Genomic DNA, 19,718 nt, shown 5'->3' with positions numbered 1-19,718 from the left:
TGATGCTAACAAAGGGTAAGAAGTAAGCGAGTATAGCGAAAATGCGAAGCGCTTTTCAATCTGTTTATCCCCTCTAAGGCCGCTCTCAAGTCATTATTTTGTGTAATTTCCTTTATTGCTGTGGCTATCATCCCAGCACCTCAATTCGAAGTTACAATACAAGCATGTCAATTCATAGAAACATCGCTATTCTCGGCGCTTTTATCCTTTCAGTCGTTTTCCTCGGCGCGCTGTACCGCTACGACGATATTTTACCCAGAAATGCGATGCAGAACCGGAGCGGTGAAAAGCGGCGTTATATCTTTGTCGATCTCGGTGCGAATAACGCAGACTCATTAGAGACCTTTTTGCAACATGACGGCGCTAAATTTGCCTACAATTTTCCCCGTCCCGACTGGGCGACGCACGAACAGGCGGGTGAGTAGATTGGCTGATGGAGACCGGATTATTGCATTTAATTCACGAGCTGGGAAACGGACTGATATATCACCATGCTAGAGATTTTCCTATTCGAAGCGAACCCATACTTTAATACGGCGCTCGTCCAAGCCAAAGAGAAATATACTGCCCTAGGCATAAAGGTTACCATCTTTCCCTCAACCGTTGTCGATATCAGGGACGGCACACGCACTTTCTATCTCGACACCGTTAACTCCGCCCAAGACTTCTGGGGCTCATCTATCTACGCGAACCACCCAGACGCCGTAAAGTCCAAAAGCAACGGTACCGAGCTCTCTGCTATTAACTTATCTCGCTGGCTACTTATGAACACACTTCCCCGCGACTTTGTCATCGTAAAGATGGATATCGAAGGCTCGGAGTACCAGATCCTTCCTCACATGGCAGACATGAGCGTGTGGACAGTCGTGGACTACCTCCTCGTTGAATGGCACTCCTTTGGCCTGACCGAAGAAGAGCCCTTGGCTAGGGCTGCCGCAGAAAAGCTCAAGAATGAGGGCGTGCAAATGCCCCCCTATGACTCTGGAGCTTGAGTGTATAAGGTAGGAAAACGGACAGACTGGCAAGGTAGAGATCCAGGGCCGGGGTTATTCAGCCGGGCGGCATCGCTACCATCGGCGACCTGATTAATAGCAACAATAGAGTGTGGATGGAGGACTAACTAGCTTGATATTTTCCCCGGGGAGATGGAACTCGGGCAACAGCACGGCGAGAGCGCTGGGGCGATCGGCGCATTGACCCTCGCTAGGACCAAAATATATCCGCCCCAGGCGGTAAGCACAGAGGTTGCGCAGAGCGCAAGAAAAACCTTGTCTAACAATCTCTCGGTAACACATAGAGAGACATTGTATATTCCATGAATAGTTTGCAGGGGCGTTTGCCGCTCGCCAAACTCTGAAATCCTCGTCCGGTTTCTGTCGCCTGTCAGTGCGCTCTGTGTGCCATCAACCCTACAATACCCAGTGCTCGACCCGTCCAAGCAGTGACAAACCGCAGGGACCGTGTGCACGACGAACAAGCTGAAAAACGTGTTTACTATCGGGGTGGGTTTGGTTGGGAAACGGGGCACACTTTCACTCCCGTTTACATTTACATGTGCTCAGTACAAGTACAACTAGGTGTACCTGTGCAAGTAAGCAGGGCACTTGCTCGGACCATTGCCATATTAATTACTTACATGCAGAAACCCTGCCGCACCCAACTAGGCTACAAAAAATGAGCGGCGCGCTGAATTGGATGCTGTCTGTTGCGACAAACCCCTTGCTAACTCTATGTACAACTTCCAGAAGACCACGCAGACCGTTTCTGACCATCTGATGACTGCCTGCGTACGTGTGATCCGCTCGACGGGTCTCCTTCGGACTGTTGCAACAGACTCCGTCCCTCACCGATAGGGGTGGCCACAACGGCAGAGGTAGTTTCCCCGCATAAGATGGAGTTTGTATGCAAAATCCTGGTCCTGGACCATTTGCGGAACTATATCGGCCAGAGACATTTCATTTTGACTAGATGACAAGGCTGATGTATTAAGCCTTGTTACCCAACCCGTTACATCGTGGGGGGACGTTTGATTCGACTATACTTTGGGGGACTCCCACAATGGCCTATCCAATGTATTTTTAGGAGTTTTTTCCGATTTTCGTGACCCATCCTTGCCATATCTATGGGCAATATCAATAAATACTGGCAAGAAAGACTGCGGCTGCAATATGAGCTAATTCTTGGGCAACGCAATCGTTCTGCCAGTGAGCTAGGAGGAGGCAGCTATCCCATCCTGCCGGTAGTCTCTGCAGATACTTATCCGACATATAAAACAATACACATAAGAGATCTAGAGACAATTGTCTCGCTGGTAGGCAAAAGGGGACTAGCAGGAGGATTGCCCGCGACCGCATCACTCGGCAGAACCGCATCGCAGTACTCCCCCCATTCTACGAGGACCATGGAAATTTGAGTGTCATAACTAATCGGTTATTGAGAATGAATGTCCTCTTCACAGATATTTTTAGCTGCCTACACTCCCCTTTCCTTGCAACGGGTAGTGAAAGCATCTACAAGAGTCGCATCTGACTACGCACGAGACCCGTAGAGGCAAGATCAAGAGAAAAGAGAGCGTTGGTGCTTTCGTGATGTAGACGATCAAGTGGTTACTGTATGTAATGACTGAATAATGCAATATCAAGAGTTTTCCCGAGATTCTACTTGCCTAGCCCATTCCATTCAACAGCCGTTTTCTAGTCGCAGCCAATGCTTCGTATCAGCGTTATCCAACGAACCCATATCAGGCCTGACCCCATATATGTCGAGCATGCTTAGGCAGTCTTGCAGAGACTAGAAGTCCCATTATCAGGTGCACGATACTGAAACCACATAGCCCTCATGCGCTCTATCTGCTGCGGCGTAAACTTGTTTTCACCAGAATTGTGGGTATATACCATGAAGTTGTCAACAGGATCCATTCCAGCTAAGTCGGGGCACGAGTCAGGACCAAGAGCGCCCTTGATATTGTTCCGCGTCATAGCAGGCGTATCATCTATCCCATCACCAGGGCCACTGCAGTCGGGTAGGGTGTTATCCCACGGGTGGAAGAGGCCAAGCCAGTGACCAATTTCATGCGTCGTGGTGTCGCTCTCATCTTTTTTCGCGGTTATGTTCAAGCTTGTAGGAACAGTCTCTGAGTGAATAAATATCCCATCGCTTCCGACATCGCGTATTGACTCTTGCATTGCCCACCAGGGCATGGAAGACCATCCAAGAACATGATTTTTCAGGGGGTCATCAATATGAGCCAAAAAGAAGATGTTCAGAGCGCTCATGTCCCCCTTTCGTTGGATTCCGCTTTTCATTATCATGTCATGAGTATTGTCGAACCCGATTGGCCAGCTTCTGACGATCTTGTCAACGCCTTTGATCTTGAAAGCGATGTTTGAGGCAGTAAAGTCCCTATTTATTCTAGAGATATGACGGCTTAGAGTTTGGTTGTCGAGGTGACCATGAGTCTCGTTAGCAATAACATGTATGTAAACGTCAATGTTTATCGTTTCAGAGAAGCCAGGGTTCTTGGAGCGTTGGCATGATATCATATCCCTTTGCTTGGCTAGTTTTTCTTCGCAATATTCAACAGAATGAGGCGTATCCTCAGAGCAATACAACTCAGGCGACGATGTCAGGCATTTTGTTGAAGCCACCGTGCTGGCCACGTAGCCGAGAAGCAGTATTTGGAGGGCCTGGAAACGCATTATGTCGATACTTGCTGAAAACTGGGTAGGGTTCAATAAGATTTGCCGAGATGATTTAGTAAGGATTGGTCTTGGAATGATGCTCTCTGTGTACCCAATATTTGACTACTATTCGGGCCAGGAGTATAGCATATTTATACTTCGTTCCGAGAGTAATGAAACCCTTTACTTGACAATAAATTTAAACGTAAACGTCATGTTTGATAGGACTAAGGTCATGCGCATATTGAACCAAGTCCCACAAACTGTAGTACCCTCAACACATGACAAGCTGGAATGTAGCATGGCCATGGGAGAATAGGATTTTGTGATTGATGTGACGCGATTGAAATAGTAGGCCGACATGAATACTATTTCGATGAGGCGTTGCCTGTGGGTTTAAAAATAGAATAATGTACCCCGTATAAAATACTCCCCCTGTACGGAGTGCGGAGTACTTCAGTCACTTAACAAAGCGGGGGCACTGATGCCGTAGCATCAAGATGAAATAAATGCTTGATATTTCTCCACCCTCATCACAGCGTCCCCCATCTCGGCACTCCGGTTGTGCTACTTTGCCTAGTCTAACCCACATTCAGTAACTTGCCCTAGGGCGGGCGTCGTAACTTGATTCAAGCAGATGAAGATAAAGTCTTTCTCTGATTGGCTGATCTGACCTGACTGCATCCGTGGGTAAAAATAACCGTAGTGCATTGACGGCTTGCGGATTTGTTGAGTGTGCACGACACGGTGCAACGGAACCCATTGCACAAAACAACACTAGCACTTAGGCGGTGCTGGTGCTGGTGGTATCGTACATGCACACTGCCGCATCGTAAAATCATGATGCGATGTAACGTGCATTTTCCTTAGGTATGTACAAGTAGGCCTACTCTTGTGCTGTGCACTTGCAAGTATTACTGTGCATGTATTACTCCGTACTCATACATGTATAAATACATAGGTATTGGGCCAACTGAATCCGAACCAACACGCGCATGAGAACAGCCGAGTGGATCTTCCATTGGGGTGCGGAGGACACTTCTATTCGTTGTTCTTGAAAGTGAACACCTTCGTATTGCTACGGATGCATATGATTCGACACTAACTTGTTCATGAACCAGCCGTAAGAAGCTGGCCGTATTAAGAGAATATCTAATGCGCATAGGCGCGCAGTATATGTACGTAAGTATATGCGTCTAACAATAGCACACTCTCAGTAATTTTGGGCTCAGCTGGTGTACCAGAACTTACAGAAACTACATACTTAAGTGCATATGCATGGGCAGAGGGTAATTATTGCTTATGCTTGCGCACCAGTACCGGAACGTGGAGGGGACACGATGTCTTGATTCCTTCGCGGGTCAATTGTCCTTGTCGGCACTGGCGAAGGGACTTAATTGCAACATATAGCATCCAGGAAGCCCGAACTCAGTGCGGCGCCCAATATTTGCAGCCTAGTCGGGACAGACTCGCTGAGGCGACAAAGCGTTATCATGTACAGAGTAATACTGTACCTAATTAAGAATACAAACGGCCCTATGCTGTAGGTCAACGGATGTCATAACTGCCCTATTGCCGTTGCGGCGTTACAGCCACCTTGAAATAGCAGCAGCTGCAAGCCGTTGCCAAGGAGCACAAGAATGTTGAGTACACGTATTTTTACCGTATGTCTGTGTATGGCATTGAAGTACGCTCCACTCCACTCATCCTACAGTACTCCGTGCAAGTACAACTAAAGTACTGTTAGCATAGCAGCCTGTAATTACATTACTTTCGTGTTTCAAATGGTGGGCCAAACAGCCAGCTCCCATAATGGAGTCTGCACAATTATCGTTCCGGGAGCGGTACCGGTAGGAGAAACAGTCCGAGTTGTTATAACAGTACCAGTCCAGGGTTGGCCACCAAACCCCCGCCGTGGAAATCCTATTGATATATACCAGTGGCGTCTGTACGATTATTGTTCCGGGAATGGTACTAGCAGGAGAAACTGTTCTGGTAGTTATTACACTACCAGTCCAGGATTTGATCGTTGTAATGTGTACAGGTGGTGTGTGCACGATTATTGTTCAGGGAATAGTACCCGCAGGAGATATAGTTCGGGTTGATATCGCGGTACCAGTCCAGGGCTTAGTTGTAATAATGTATCCTAATGGGGTCTGCACAATTATCGTTTCAGGGACGGTACCAGTGGGTGGAAAGGTCTGAGTTGCTATAACAGTACCGGTTCAAGTTTGTGTTGTAGGGATATATGCTAGTGGCGTCTGCACGATTATTGTTCCGGGAATACCACCAGTAGGAGAAACTGTTTTGGTAATTGTTACAGCACCAGTCCAGGGTTCAGTTGTAGTAGTGTATCCCAATGGAGTCTGTACGATTATCGTTCCAGGAACGGTGCCAATAGGAGGCACAGTTTGGGTTGTTAAAACAGTATCAGTCCAAGGCTCGGTTGTAGTAACATGCCCTGTAGGTGTTTGCACAATAATCGTTCCCGGAATCGTACCTGTTGGAGAAACAGTCCGAGTTGTTACAATAGTGCCAGACCACCAAGGCTCGATTGTAATAAAATATCCCGTAGGAGTCTGTACAATAATCGTTCCCGGAATCGTACCAGTAGGAGGAACAGTTCGAATTGTTACAACAGTACCAGTGCAAGCCTCGGCTGTAAAAACATATGCAGTAGGCGTTTGTACAACAATTGTACCCTGAATCGTACCAGTGGCAGGAATAGTACCGGTAGTCATCAAGGTACCAGTCCAAGGTTCGGTTGTGGTAATATACCTGTAGGAAGCTGTACAATAATCGTTCCTAGAATGGTACCAGTCTGAGAAACGGTCCGAGTTGTTACGATAGTGCCAGTCCAAGGCTCCGTTATAGAACATACCCAGTAGGGGTCTGCACAGTAGTTGTACCCGGTATAGTACCGGTAGGAGGAACAGTTCGAGTTGTTACGACAGTGCCAGCCAGTCCAAGGCTCGATTGTAGATACATATCCTATAGAGTTTTGTACAATAATTATACCCGGAATCGTAATAGTAGGAGGAACGATCTGGGCTATTACAACAGTGCCAGCCCAAGGCTGAGTTATAGACCCATACCCTGTGGGGACCCGTACAATAATTGCGCCCGGGATTGTACCAGTAGGAGGAACGGTTCGGGCTGCAACAAAGGCACCTGTTTAAGGCTCGGATGTAGTTACGTATGCCGTAGGCGTTTGGACTATAATAGTGCTCGAGATTGTACCAGTAGGAGAAACGATTCGGTTGTACGAAAGGTTCCTGTCCAAGGCCCAGATGTATTTACGTATGCCGTTGGTGTCTGCACAATAATTGTTCCTGGAATTGTACCAGTAGGAGAAACTGTTCGTGTTGTAATAAAGGTACCTGTCACAAGGCTCAGATGTAGTTAACTACGTATCCCGTAGGTGTCTGTACTATAATTGTTCCTGGGATCGCGCCAGCAGGAGGAACGGTTCGTGTTGTAATAAAGGTACTGCCCAAGGCTCAGATATAGTTACATAACCTGTTGTTTAAGTATTATGAGTATTACTTATAGTACAAGACAAGGTAGGCGGTACATGCATTCATTCACCTTCCCGCATAAAGTTTGAGGGAAGGCCTACCTGGTGGTAGGCTGTAATGATAACGGAGGTGAGTTAGGGCGCCAATAGACGTCTAGCTAAATAACTGCTTAGCAGTTGATACTCTATTTCCAGCACCCTTTACCGGGGCTGCTCGCAATTTTCTTCGTGTACCATTCAAAAGGCATGCCCCAAACCCCGTTGCAGAATCCCGACTTGCAATGCGGCCATACATTTGGGACAACAAAACCAAAATTACCCAGAGTACGAAAGCCTCAGGTGACTGACGGACAGAAACAGTACCAAGTAAATTTGGATGCTCGCTCCGCAGTCAGCAGTATATGGTCTCATTTCACGTGCGTGCCGAATACAACTCCGGGGTTATGCTCCATACAAAAAAATATAGTTTACATTATTCCACCTGTCGCCCGCGAAAATCCGCCCCAGAACCATATAGAGGTGCGAAGTTATTTTGATGACAAGGCCGCTGTCGCCACTTGGGCGCTGAGGCTTCCTGCCCGAAATAGAGGCGAATTGATTCACATATGCTCCGAGAGAGGACCTACATACATCTTCAGTGCATATCTTCCGAATATGCCACCAGTCGGAGCATCAATGAAGTTGATCAACGGACAGGACGACACATATGGTCCGCCACCTCAACGAACACCGTATCCTTCCCAGAATAGGTCACTCAAGACTTCTTCTTATCAATCTGAAGCGGGAGACCGATTGGTGGTAATACGGAATTCAAGCAAGAAATAGAAGCAAGCAGGAGCGTCGTATTCTCTTTGCCGTTCTGATCATCGAAATGTCTGCCCTGCCAGCCGAACCGTTGTCAACGTGAAACCCGAACTTGTAGAGTGATACTATTCTTGTGGCGCAGCTTCACAGACATTACGCCAGTGGAGGTCCCCGACGCCATCCCTGAAGTGAGTAAGAGGCTTTAATGTCCTGTGTCATCCTTTTAGTCACGCAACAGCAGCTCAAGTTGATGGCACCAATACATGGGCAGGATAGCTCCCGTACGAGTAGCGCGCATCGAGGCTATGCGGTATTAAGGGCGTAGCAGGGATGAAGCTAATACTTGAATGTTTGGGTGGAGATGGATGCCGCAACTGGGTGTAAACTCGTACGACGAAAGGTTTTGGATACTACGGGATGCTGCAATTACATCGTCCGTCCAACTGACAAACTCGCGTCTAGGCTTTCACACGTACTTACACCACTACAGTTTCAAATCCAACAGAATAGGATCTGTTGGTTAATATAGTCTTTTCTCTAGTCTGCTTTTTGAACCGTCGCAACGAGAAGTCGGACATCCTCCAAGGAGACGACTTCTATATTCTAACCCTTATCCGCGGCTTCTTCGACAGAATCCATTATACTGATGATGCATCAATACGTATGAAGCTAGTTATGGAGGTTGTTAGAAGCAAGGATGATAATTGGCCGATAGCATCCAAGACCAATCTCGTGCGATCTTTGTAATTGAAAGAGAGCCTGTTGTGCTCATGATATTTGTGCTCATGACATTCACGCCCATTTGTCTCCTTCTTCTGTATCTGTTCCGGGCATCGTCTTCTGGTTCGCATGCGTGGCGGCATCGTTGCGTTGGAGGAAAATACGGCCGAGATTCCATCCATGCATCTGCCGCCCTACAGGTACAGATCGTACAGTAGTGCAAACGGATGCGAGCGTCAATTTCGGGCAACTAGCATATCATGAAGGGTAACTTATTGGTCAAAGGCCGGTTATTCGCCGAGACTGTTAAGATTTAGCCTGGAAAGGGTACAAACTGCTGGAAAGATTTCGCCGAGATATGGTGATGAACACAGAGATGCTGATGGAAATGAGACGTGCCAAAGTTGGCACACTGGCAGAGTACACGTCAGAGTGAATCCTTCCATAGACAGACAGTACTTGGTAGGGGGCACAAACAACAGGATTTTGAACACTTGGAAGAACTAATGTCACAAGGCTATTCTAGAAAGATATACTACTCGCACGTAGGTGTACACCTACAGGTATATAAATAAGTACTCCGTACGTACATGTAGACATTGCAAGAAGATTCGTGGGGCTTGCATGGGTTACACCCCGGCGAATACGGAGTACCTCGGCATTATAATATTGATCCGTATCACCATGGAGCATGGAGCAGACTGACAATACAGTACTGTAGAGAACTCGTCTGGACATATCCGCATTATTCCGCATAATAATATCCTGTCGCGCCAACGGCCCGGCCTGTAACGGGGTTAAAGTCTAGGTAAGTTAGTTACGTAACGATGTCCACTTTTACGCCAATGTAAGCAGGCGCTGAGGAGACCTGGTGGGAGGCATCAACAACAACAGAATCAAGAAGAACACAAATAGATTGATTCTGACCCATCTTACGATGCTTGATTCGTTGTAGCCCTAGTCAGGGCGGATCCCCTACTATCTGTTGCATCATATCCACTATTATTATCATGCATGTATTTATACAGTAAGTATGGCACAAACGCCTACACTTGCATGAGCTTTTATAAGTCCAACTACTTTCCGCCGCGGGCAGCCAAACGCCATCGAGATGCGGTTTAGTTGTGGACACGAGTGCGGTTCTATGGCGTGCGAAGGCCGTGTAGGTACGGAAAGCCAACCAACCTAATGCCTATGACATTACTTGTAGGTTGTCGCCAAAAGTTATATCGCATCCCCACCCCTAGATACCCTCAATCGCGCCGGTTTCCATACCATCTTCAACGCGCAGCAATGACACCTTCGTTAACACCCCTCCACTATCAAGGCAGCTAGGCAACCACTTGAGATTCGTAATGAACCAGGCCATCGCCGCAAACAGCTTCGACGAGCCTGTATAACGCGTACAGCACCACCGATACCTCTTCAACGCGCTGCATACCTTCCAGGTACCACAAAGGCAGATACGGCATGCAATGACCTGCGATGGCTGGCGAATTACCAGTGTCTCTGGCCGACCAACGAAGCTATCTAGCGATGAAGAGAGCGCTCTTGCTGCACATGCATGCCGGATGCAGAAGGTCAGTGTGTCTGCTACAAAGGCTACACTTGAAGATGCTGCCATCTACATTGCCAAGAAGACAGGAACAAGAAAAAGGAACACATCAGCCTTTCCGTGGCCATAACCAGCTACCTCCCCTTTCACTGTTCCGAGTCTGCAGGGCTCATTTTTCGTTGTCCAAGGTAAGTTGATTGCGAGATTCGGCGAAATTAGTTTCCCTGCGCCCCCCTGCCAAGCACCGAGTGCCCTGGATGCAATATCGTCCCGTTTCTATTGGCATGAGCAAATGCGTGATTGTTGCTATCCATACTTTTTAGCATTTCCGCGTCGGTTGCAAGTGGTAGCCCTCCTACCACGTCATCAGTAGCGAAGCCTCGTCCACCGTTGGAGCCGTTGGCGCTCGTAATGAGATGAGCGGCCGAGAGGCTTCGCCCAGTTCCAAACAGACACCCTCCGCTGTCAGGCGAAACTTGCTCCAACGAAGCGGAGCGCAGAGGCGATTCGCCGACTTTGCCCTTGTGCAAACCGTCTCGACATTATTGTGTGAACATATTCGGTATCCTGCTGCCTTTTCTCTTCCCACCGGATAGCGTAGTATCGTGGTGGAGACAACATCGTTGTAGCAGGGAGTGTGCATGCACGCACGAGGACGATGTTGTGTGCAAGCAAGTAATGCATCCGTTTGCTCCTCGAGGCAAGTAACCGTGCCACGCCCCACTTATTAGCGACTCGGATCCCTCGCACCAACTAAGTTGGTGCTTACTACCACAACGCACACATCACCACAACGCACACATTTTAATTCAAATACCTTCAATTGCAAATATCTTTACAACTACAACAGCTATGGATGCGAAAATTACCGAGAAGCGTGTCCAAGAGGCTATTGATTATCTTACTAAGTTTCCCCACGAAAAAGTCACCCAAGTTGCCCGAGAATTTAATATCTCCCGCTTCCGCCTACAAAGACGATTATCCAGCATTGGTCCAAGAATCGGTACACAAGGCCACAATACTAAGCTATCTCGACCAGAAGAGAAAGCATTATGTCGGTATATTGATAGGCTTAATGCTACCAATTTTGCAGTACGACCAGAGTTCATTACAGATGCTGCAAATTGCATTCTACAGGAGCGGGTATCGTTATCTTTATTAACCCTAGCCCTAACTGTTGGAAAGAACTGGACTGCACGCTTTATTTAACGCCATCAATACATAAAGCAACGACAGAAGAAGCTTGATTTAAACCGCCAATCATCAGAGGATGTAGATAGGATCAGATCCTATTTCCAACAGCTACAAGATGTAATTGAAACGGAAGGTATACCTCCTGCCGATATCTGGAATATGGACGAAACAGGCTTCCGAATTGGGGTCGGTAAAGACCAATTTATCGTAACAAAGAGAAAGAGGGCACATCTCTTCAGTATACCAGAAAACAGGGAGTCAGTAACAGCTATTAAGGCTATCTCTGCCGATGGACGGTATATACCTGCTTTCCTTATACTAACTGGGCAGCTTCATATGTTACAATGGTACCGTATACAAGAGCTTCATTCGGATACAGTTATTGCTTTATCAAGCAGCGGATATTCGAATGATCAACTTAGCCTCCAATGGATTAAGCACTTCGATCGTTATGCATCTGCAACTAGTAGCAAACGCCTACTAATATTAGACGGCCACGGATCGCATTACACTATTGAGTTTATTTCCTTCTGTGAAGAAAGGAACATTATCCCATTTGCAATACCACCACATCTTACGCATCTTCTGCAACCGCTTAATGTAGCTGTTTTCCAGCCATTAAAGCACTATCACGCAAAGGCTCTTGACTTCGCGGTCCGAGAAGGCCTAGCTAATGTTACGAAGCTGGATTTCCTCTCAATAATCCAAGAGGTTCGAAAACAAGCGTTCAAACGTACTACAATACTATTAGCATTCAAAAAGACCGGTATATATCCTCTGAATCCTCAATTGGTTATACAGGCAGTGCAATTACGGGCGCCAAAGACCCCATCCCCTGATCCCCCCAACTTCCCTAGTTCTTCCAACTTCTCAACCCCAATTACACTACGGCAGGTCCAGAAGGTTACTAACCGGATTGAGGATGTAATGAACGAAAATGAGGTTCTTGACGATAGCTTTAACTACAACCTTAATCGTCTTATCCGTGGATCCTTAGGTATAGCGGCAGAGGTTATACAACTGAAGAGGGACCTCTTACGGACGAAGAAAGCAGAAAGAGCTCAACAATTACGTCGGGCATCGAAGAATAAGGTCCTCAAAGCCGGCGGTATACTTACAGTTGAACAAGGGCGTCAAATGGCTGATTTGAAGGCATCTGACGATATCGTACAAGCGCGGCGTCTAATTGAGGCCGCGGATAGAAAAGCCCGCAACGCAGCAAAACGGGCATTTATTGAAGCTGCAAAAAGGGCCCGTAAATAGCGGCAGGAAGGAGTATTAGAATATCTCCAGATCTGTGATGGAAAGGGTGGTCTTCGTAGTGTAAAGCGCGGTTAAATTCGAAGCTACTATTAATGTGTGCGTTGTGGTGATGTATGCGTTGTGGTAGTGAGCACCAACTTAGTTGGTGCGAGGGATCCGAGTCGCTAATAAGTGGGGCGTGGCACGGTTAGTAGTGGGGGCTGGAGGATTATGCTTATTGGTTCGCATGTGACGAGGTCTCCAATACAAAGCTAGGGAAACTTTACTCACAGTACTTGCAAGAAGAGAGTGGAGGAAGCGTAGCTCCTCGGAGATTGATGCTACACCATCCGCCACACAAAGTCCCTCTCGTGGCTGCTAGTTCGCATCCCTCCTCACCAATGCTATTCTCACCCATGTACCCTGATGAGACTAAATCCAAGGACGAAGGAAAGAATATTTTCCGATACGCGTATGTTACGAGTTGCGCATGCCGGATTCTCCACCACTACCGTTGCCCCCTGAGCTTCTAGCGCCTGTAGCCTACGGTTTGGCCCGCCTCCTCTTGCAACGAGCTGTCTTCCCAACCTTTATAGGAGCGAGGCCTTGTTACATGAGTAAGCCGCTCAAGCGTCGTCTGACATATAAATCGACAGACTTAGTTGCAACAGGAAATTTACGTTCATTACTCCGTACAGCGGGCGCATTTGAATAAGACGAATATTATGATCCCTGGCTTATCTGTATAATAAGACAAGGCTATAATGAACCTTGGCCCGAATCTGGATGCTGCATGAATGAACCAATCGACATGGGACACCATCACCTGCCGTGCACGGCTGCCAATTCGACATGGCGACATGGCGACACGGAGACACGGAGACGCGGAGACAACCTGGCACAGGAAGGCACACATGGTGCGTGGTACGGGTACCTGTAGCGGTAAACGTACGTGCACTTGTTTGCATGTCTGTCTACATGCACATGCAGTAGGAGTACTCGGCACACATCGACACAAGTGCTCGTGCAATGCACGAATCCTAGCAATGGGCACTGGCGGGTGTCGCCTTGTTGGCATTCCCTTTGCAGCAATGAGGCATTTGCCAGTGCAGGTTTCATTCGGTACGAGATTCGGCGAAATGCAGTCGATGAGAAACCGGGCGTTGGGCTCTCGGTGATGATGAACAGGACTGAGTTCAGGTATTACTGCCAGTGAGTCCTGTCCGTACTACTTGCCATCTTCACGCACTTTTTGTTTGCCGAAGCTTGCTATTTTTGCCGTATAACACAGAATGTAAACATGTAAATATCTGAAAATTCCTACTTGCCCCACGGTGCAGCCTAGCAGGGGAGGTGACGCTTACAACTGCCACTGCAAGTTGGCGGTGCCGGCATCTCGGACCAGAGTGTAGCGAGAACTGCTGAAATCTTGGCTGCCATTCCGTTTTTCTCGATTCAAAGCACGGGATCATCGAGATTATCTTCGCAAATATAGTTGCTGATGTGTATGGTGGTTTGTTGGCCACCCTATATCCAAGGGGGAACCCGGATGGGGCATGGAGGGGATTGCCGAGATTATATACTCCAGCTAGCATTAACCGCATGAATCAACCAGCCACACCCAAGTACTCACTGCACAGAGTACAGTAAGTAGTAGCTTGTACAGCCGCCAACTGTACTGGTACAGCATTAGCTTGCGCTGATGCCCAATACAGTATTTCTCCGTACGGAGTACTTGCTCATTTGATCTCGCACATGTACGGCCGGCACGGACTTGCACCATCCTCCATTGATGCAGAAATGGTAACATTCGATAAGCAGTGGCTCATAGTGTACCGGTACTGCACCGTATGGACGTGTCGCGCGGCGTTCACAGTGCAGCTACAACAAGCAAGGAGTGCGGACCTCGACTCGAATCAAACAGGCGGTGGTATATGCATGACTCGTACTGTGCGTGTCGGGGCAACCACGATGTAGCGGCGGAGTACATGTGCTATCGAGTAAATCCATACAGTACAGATACATTCAGTACAACTACTGTACATACATGCATGTATATACTGACGAGTACGCAAGTGTTGTACGTGGGATCAAGTAGCCAAGTCAGCACCGTGGTCGATCGCGCTTTTAGCTCCTGGCATCGGATGTGCTAGCAATGCCATCGGTAGCTTGGCTTGCTATTAAAGGAAAACAAGATCCAGGCATTCTACGGAGTGGCTACGTTTGTGTTGCTGCATAATATTTCCTCCATTCTTTCAGAGCCATGCATAGCCTTTCGTTTTCTCTATTTCTCTCCGCTCTCATACTGCTTTCCTGGCTTCCAGCCACGTATGCTGAGAATAGTTCTCACATCAGAACAAAAGGCCTCAGTCGCTTCAATGACGTGGACGAGGTCTATCGCGTGCATGACTTTCACGTGGACGATGGCGTCTATCGCTTTGACACCCGAAGTTTCCTCGAAGTTCAGGAACAAGGCGGCTTCAAGCCGTGGGGAGCCACACTTGACGATTCGACACGCGACTTTAGCCTATACAACTTCATAACCAAAAATGGCCGTCGGATCGGAACAATGTTTACCAAAGCATGGACATCCATCAACGTCGCTCTTTTGTCCCAATACGGCCGCGAAGGGTTCATATACCAAATCGCCACGGCAGGGAACGGCATCGATGTTCGAAAGTCTCTCGGGCCCTTCTATCCCACGGCCATGCAGGGCCAGGACGCGATCGCCTACATCGGCGGAATCCACAAGGACCAGATCATCGCCCACGCTTACGTACCCAAAGACTTCAAGGGAACCGCTGCCGATTTGCAATGGATACCCAACCCGGACTTTGACGCCAGCACCTATGGCAATCGGCTCCTGACGGTAGCTCCACAGCTGGCCGATGTGCCGGATCATGTAACGGCAGTTGTCGATGGCGAAACCATACGTGCAGGAGACGCAAAGGAATTCTCCGAACATAAAAAGCATCCTTCGGCATGGCACGCCCGGAAGCTCCGCCAAAAGATCAACCGCCTGCATGGGTGGTTTAAAAACTTTCCTTTCGAAAACCCCAGCAAAAAGCACAACGGAGTCGTGAGGTGCTTTCGAAAGGGTGAGTGTGGACTGGACGGTGGAGATGGGAATCCAGCAAAGAAGCAGCCGCCCGAGTCGCGGCGTAGAAAGTACGGATGGTCTAGCCTGCTCGCTCCGTCTACTTCGATCAAGAAGGGTGCAATTCCATCCGCGAATCCCGGCTACAGCATCGTTGTCGCCGGCGGCATTCATGCCGGCCTTGCATTCCTAAACGAGGCACGCAAGGCTCTGGGACAAGCGTTTGTTCAACAGGTGAGGTACCCTCTGTAGCATGTCGATGAGCGCAGCCCATACTAATACAGCATGCTGCACTAGTTCATCGTAGGTTTTTCTCCATGGCAGATGCGACGTCGAATCCCATCTGACGAGTGCGTGCCGTTCTCTTAGGCCGGTTCGCGCATCGAAGCAATGGATGCCATGGCAGGATCGTCCGCTGCTTTCGACAGAGCAGGGGATGTTCGCGTCGGTGGCTTCTACCGTCATGTCTTTGAACGACCCGATGACGCTCCTGGTGGGCTGGATGAATTAAACCGCCGCCGAGCTAAACAGGGCCGCAAGTTTCTGACCAGGGCTCAACTTTATCAGCTGGCTCTGCACCAGGATCAAGACAAGCACATGGGCGTAGAGGCCTACAACGAATTTTTACGCGAGCAGGTACGTTGGTACGATTCCTTTCTCATCTTACCCGCGGAGCACTCATCAATTTGGAACCGTAGCGCCGAGGAGCCACACCAAACGAAGCATTCGAGAGGCTACGCCAGAGCAACCAGCTTCTTCATCAATACCTCCATAGAGCAAGTGCTGTCCCGAAACCGGCACCGCACTGATCTAACAAGGCTCGCTAGGGGGATGGAGTCTTGAAGACGGCAGCATTAAGGGAATATTGGGAGAATGTAGTAGGTCCTAGACTCCATACCCGCGAAGACAAAAACCACGGGCTATATTCACAGCGGCGCTTCGCAACAGGTGAAAATCTACCCCGCGCTGGATCGATACCGCCAAGATTTCCTGGAATATGGTACGAAGACCTTGCAAGCGTTGAATCTAGTCACCGGTCTCATCTTAACGCCACCTTCCATTCAGGTCAAGAAAACCCCTGGGAGCCAGAAAGGGGCACGAGGTGTTCACGTCGTCGGAAACATCGACTCCGGGGACGACGACGCGACCGTTTCTCCTCCGCGAAATCGAATAAATTGGTGTCAGATACCGACACCGACGGGGGGTACTGAGGCAGCGAACCAGGATTCGGATTTGACTCTTTGATTTCCTGCTGCACAGTTCAAATGACGTACACTCATTCGGCGCCCTGTCCGTAGGCCACGGCGCATTCGACGGACTGGGTTCACTCAGTTGCGACGATTGCAATACGAAATCACGGTACGGCAATGCCGTGGCATCGACTCCGACGTCCTCGGCATCTCCGTCGCCACAAGGATGGGCGCTCAAGCGCCGCGGCGGGGCTTAGTCAGCCGCACAAACCGTGCACCGTGCAGTCTTGACACTGCCAGGAGGGCGACGCTCCTCACCATCGGCGAGGCAAGGCGACCGACCGGGCCACGCCAATTGCCAATCGCCACCGTCGAAATCCCTTGTCGAGGTGGCGGAGATGGACAGATCCAAAGCAACCCATCGGAGATGCATCGCAACGAGCGAACAACGGTCGCAGCCTGACGGCGGGCGTGCTCGCGCGGGTCTGCTCTTGCGACCGGAGACGAGTGGGTGGGCTCAAGGGAATGGCGAAAGAAGGCTAGAGTCGAGCGTCTTGCGAAAATAGGTGGCCGACGAGGTCACCAGACAGACGACACAGCCTTGACAGCCTTTGTCGAGCAGGCGACGACCCACGCACACTCTCTGGCGAGCTTGAGAGGAAGATGACAAGGACCGATGAGCGTGTGTTCTTTAGAAGCACAAGTACTTGATCGTGCTGCATGTCCTCGTACATGGTGTAAGATGCTGAACGGCCGCGCACTTGCTGCCTCGGCACGCAAAGCTGGTTGAATGAACCGTACCCTCAGGAAGTGCTCCGGGCGCGTTGCATCACGGTCACGACGAGGCGAGAAGCACCGCAGCATGTCCCAAGCAGACGGGTTCAAGTGTCGCTAACGGTACATGCATGCATGACTCGCACGTAAACCGTGCGGACCAATGCTCTCCCCTTGGGCGTGGCGCGTACGGCGAACGAAGGAGTAATAAAAACACAGCACGCTGCTACAGGTTCCGTGCCGCAGCTTGCACCTCCCGTTGCCATGCGGCCGCACTCTACTCCTCCGTGGGAACCCAAGCAACGGCGGGATCCGAGCGCCACATCACCGCTTTGTGTGCCTCGCGGGGACCGAAGCATAAATTTTATCAGATTCTTGGTCCAGAGAACAAATCGAGTGATACCTTGCCCAGGCGAGGAGAGTGCAGAGTCCTCCGCGCGTGTGGAGGACGACGGTCACCACCGCGCGGGCGACCAACTCTTTGTAGATGGCCATGACTTCGGACGGCCACGAGCTCCGATGATGGAGTAGCCGCTAAGGGTTGCCACGTCAGGAGGATGCTCCCGGCGTCATCGCAGGGTGCCAGTCAGCCTGCAGCAAGGCGACCAGTTAGACCTTGGGGCTCCGGCACAACCGACTCCACGACGGCGGCGGCTCTGACGGCGGTGGCTGGTCACCGCACCCGCGTCACTATCATCGACGACGCCGTATTCTTGCTTCCTCGGTGCTCATGCTCGAACGCATCAGCAGGTGTGCGGCGTGCGCTTGCACATGGCTTGCTCCCGTCGGACCCGTCCTCCACCTTGCGGTCTCTCGAAATGTGTCGAGCAAGTAAGCACGGAATGCATGTACGAGCCCTTTCACCCGCCCGTGAAACTCTTGCTCGAACAGGCACAAGGAGGAACCAGGCACGCAGGTGTCCAGGATGCGCGCACCTGGGGCCGGCCAAGGCAGACAGACACCCCCCCTCCCCCCAGCAGCGCTATTCGTGGCGCTCCGCCCAGCTGTGGGGAAAAATCGAGACTCGAGGACGACTTGGAGGTCCCCGAAAGTGGGTTTTCTCGGGCTTCAATTTTTGGACCCTTACGCCGAGTGATGCATCCGCCGAGTGATGCATCCACCGAGTGTGCGTGTAGTAGTGTCCCGTACCCGGCAGCACTTTGTGTCAAGGCGTGCGAGCGCCGTGCATGCACCAGGCGCGCCGCGCACAGCACCGCACTGGACAGACACGATGTCCTGAGCTCCGAAGGTGTACTTGGTTGTACTGTACGCCTAGTTGTACATGTGCATGTAGTGTTGTATGGAGGGCCAAATCCATTGGGCTGGGCTGCAAGGGGCAGAGAGGGACCCATCACCCACTGGTCTCTTGGGCTGCGCGGCACGAGGGGTGCGCAGGAAGTGTCAAGCTCGTACGGAGTACAGAATGCGTACAGTACAGTGTTAATATTACTTACTTGCAAGTGCTCCCTACACTAATCGTTGTACAAGGTACGGAGCACAAGTACGGGGTACACTCTCGCTAATTGGTGTGCATGTACTCCGTATGGAGTACGGAGTAATACTTACTTCTAACTCGGGTGCATGCAAGTACTCCGTACGGAGTACACCTACTGTACATGCAAGAGTACATTACTTGACATAGTTGCTTACTCCGAGAGTACTTACATGTGCATTCCATACTCCCGTACGGTACGGAGTACACGGTGGCTATTTGCGTACACAGGGCAGCACAAGTATTTGCACAAATACTGTGGTGGCATCGTGCAACAACCCACGATGTTGTACGGCGTACTGCACACCGTACGGAGTACTGGGTACATGTGCAGTAAATACTACCTGCAACATTCAATGTACTCTGCACTTCGTCCAGAGTATCGCTCCGTACATGCAATTCAGTTTGTACAAGCAATTCAGTTTGTACATGCAATTCAGTTTGTACATGCAA

General features: G+C 49.7%; 4 protein-coding genes across 4 annotated transcripts; 2 read left to right on the top strand and 2 right to left on the bottom strand.

Annotated features, from left to right (window-relative positions):
• Nucleotides 1-164: 164 nt before the first annotated feature.
• On the top strand, nucleotides 165-992 carry DCS_00780 (FkbM family methyltransferase; the record flags this gene model as incomplete). The annotated part of the gene is made up of 2 exons (XM_040798116.1): nucleotides 165-417; nucleotides 499-992. 2 exons carry the CDS (start codon nucleotides 165-167, stop codon nucleotides 990-992), a joined length of 747 nt encoding a protein of 248 aa, XP_040658999.1.
• A 1,779-nt stretch (nucleotides 993-2,771) lies between these two features.
• Nucleotides 2,772-3,698, bottom strand: DCS_00779 (uncharacterized protein; the record flags this gene model as incomplete). The annotated part of the gene is made up of 1 exon (XM_040798115.1): nucleotides 2,772-3,698. One exon carries the CDS (start codon nucleotides 3,696-3,698, stop codon nucleotides 2,772-2,774), a length of 927 nt encoding a protein of 308 aa, XP_040658998.1.
• Nucleotides 3,699-5,905: 2,207 nt separating this feature from the next.
• DCS_00778 (uncharacterized protein) lies at nucleotides 5,906-6,668 on the bottom strand (the record flags this gene model as incomplete). The annotated part of the gene is made up of 3 exons (XM_040798114.1): nucleotides 5,906-6,339; nucleotides 6,394-6,458; nucleotides 6,562-6,668. The coding sequence occupies 3 exons, from the start codon at nucleotides 6,666-6,668 to the stop codon at nucleotides 5,906-5,908; spliced, it is 606 nt and encodes a 201-aa protein (XP_040658997.1).
• An 8,307-nt stretch (nucleotides 6,669-14,975) lies between these two features.
• Nucleotides 14,976-17,054, top strand: DCS_00777 (uncharacterized protein; the record flags this gene model as incomplete). The annotated part of the gene is made up of 4 exons (XM_040798113.1): nucleotides 14,976-16,043; nucleotides 16,179-16,445; nucleotides 16,637-16,687; nucleotides 16,758-17,054. 4 exons carry the CDS (start codon nucleotides 14,976-14,978, stop codon nucleotides 17,052-17,054), a joined length of 1,683 nt encoding a protein of 560 aa, XP_040658996.1.
• Between the last annotated feature and the right edge of the window lie 2,664 nt (nucleotides 17,055-19,718).

The sequence above is a fragment of the Drechmeria coniospora genome, chromosome 01, assembly GCF_001625195.1.
Source record: "Drechmeria coniospora strain ARSEF 6962 chromosome 01, whole genome shotgun sequence".
NCBI classification, from domain to species: domain Eukaryota; kingdom Fungi; phylum Ascomycota; class Sordariomycetes; order Hypocreales; family Ophiocordycipitaceae; genus Drechmeria; species Drechmeria coniospora.
This window is presented reverse-complemented; position numbering and strand designations above follow the sequence as displayed.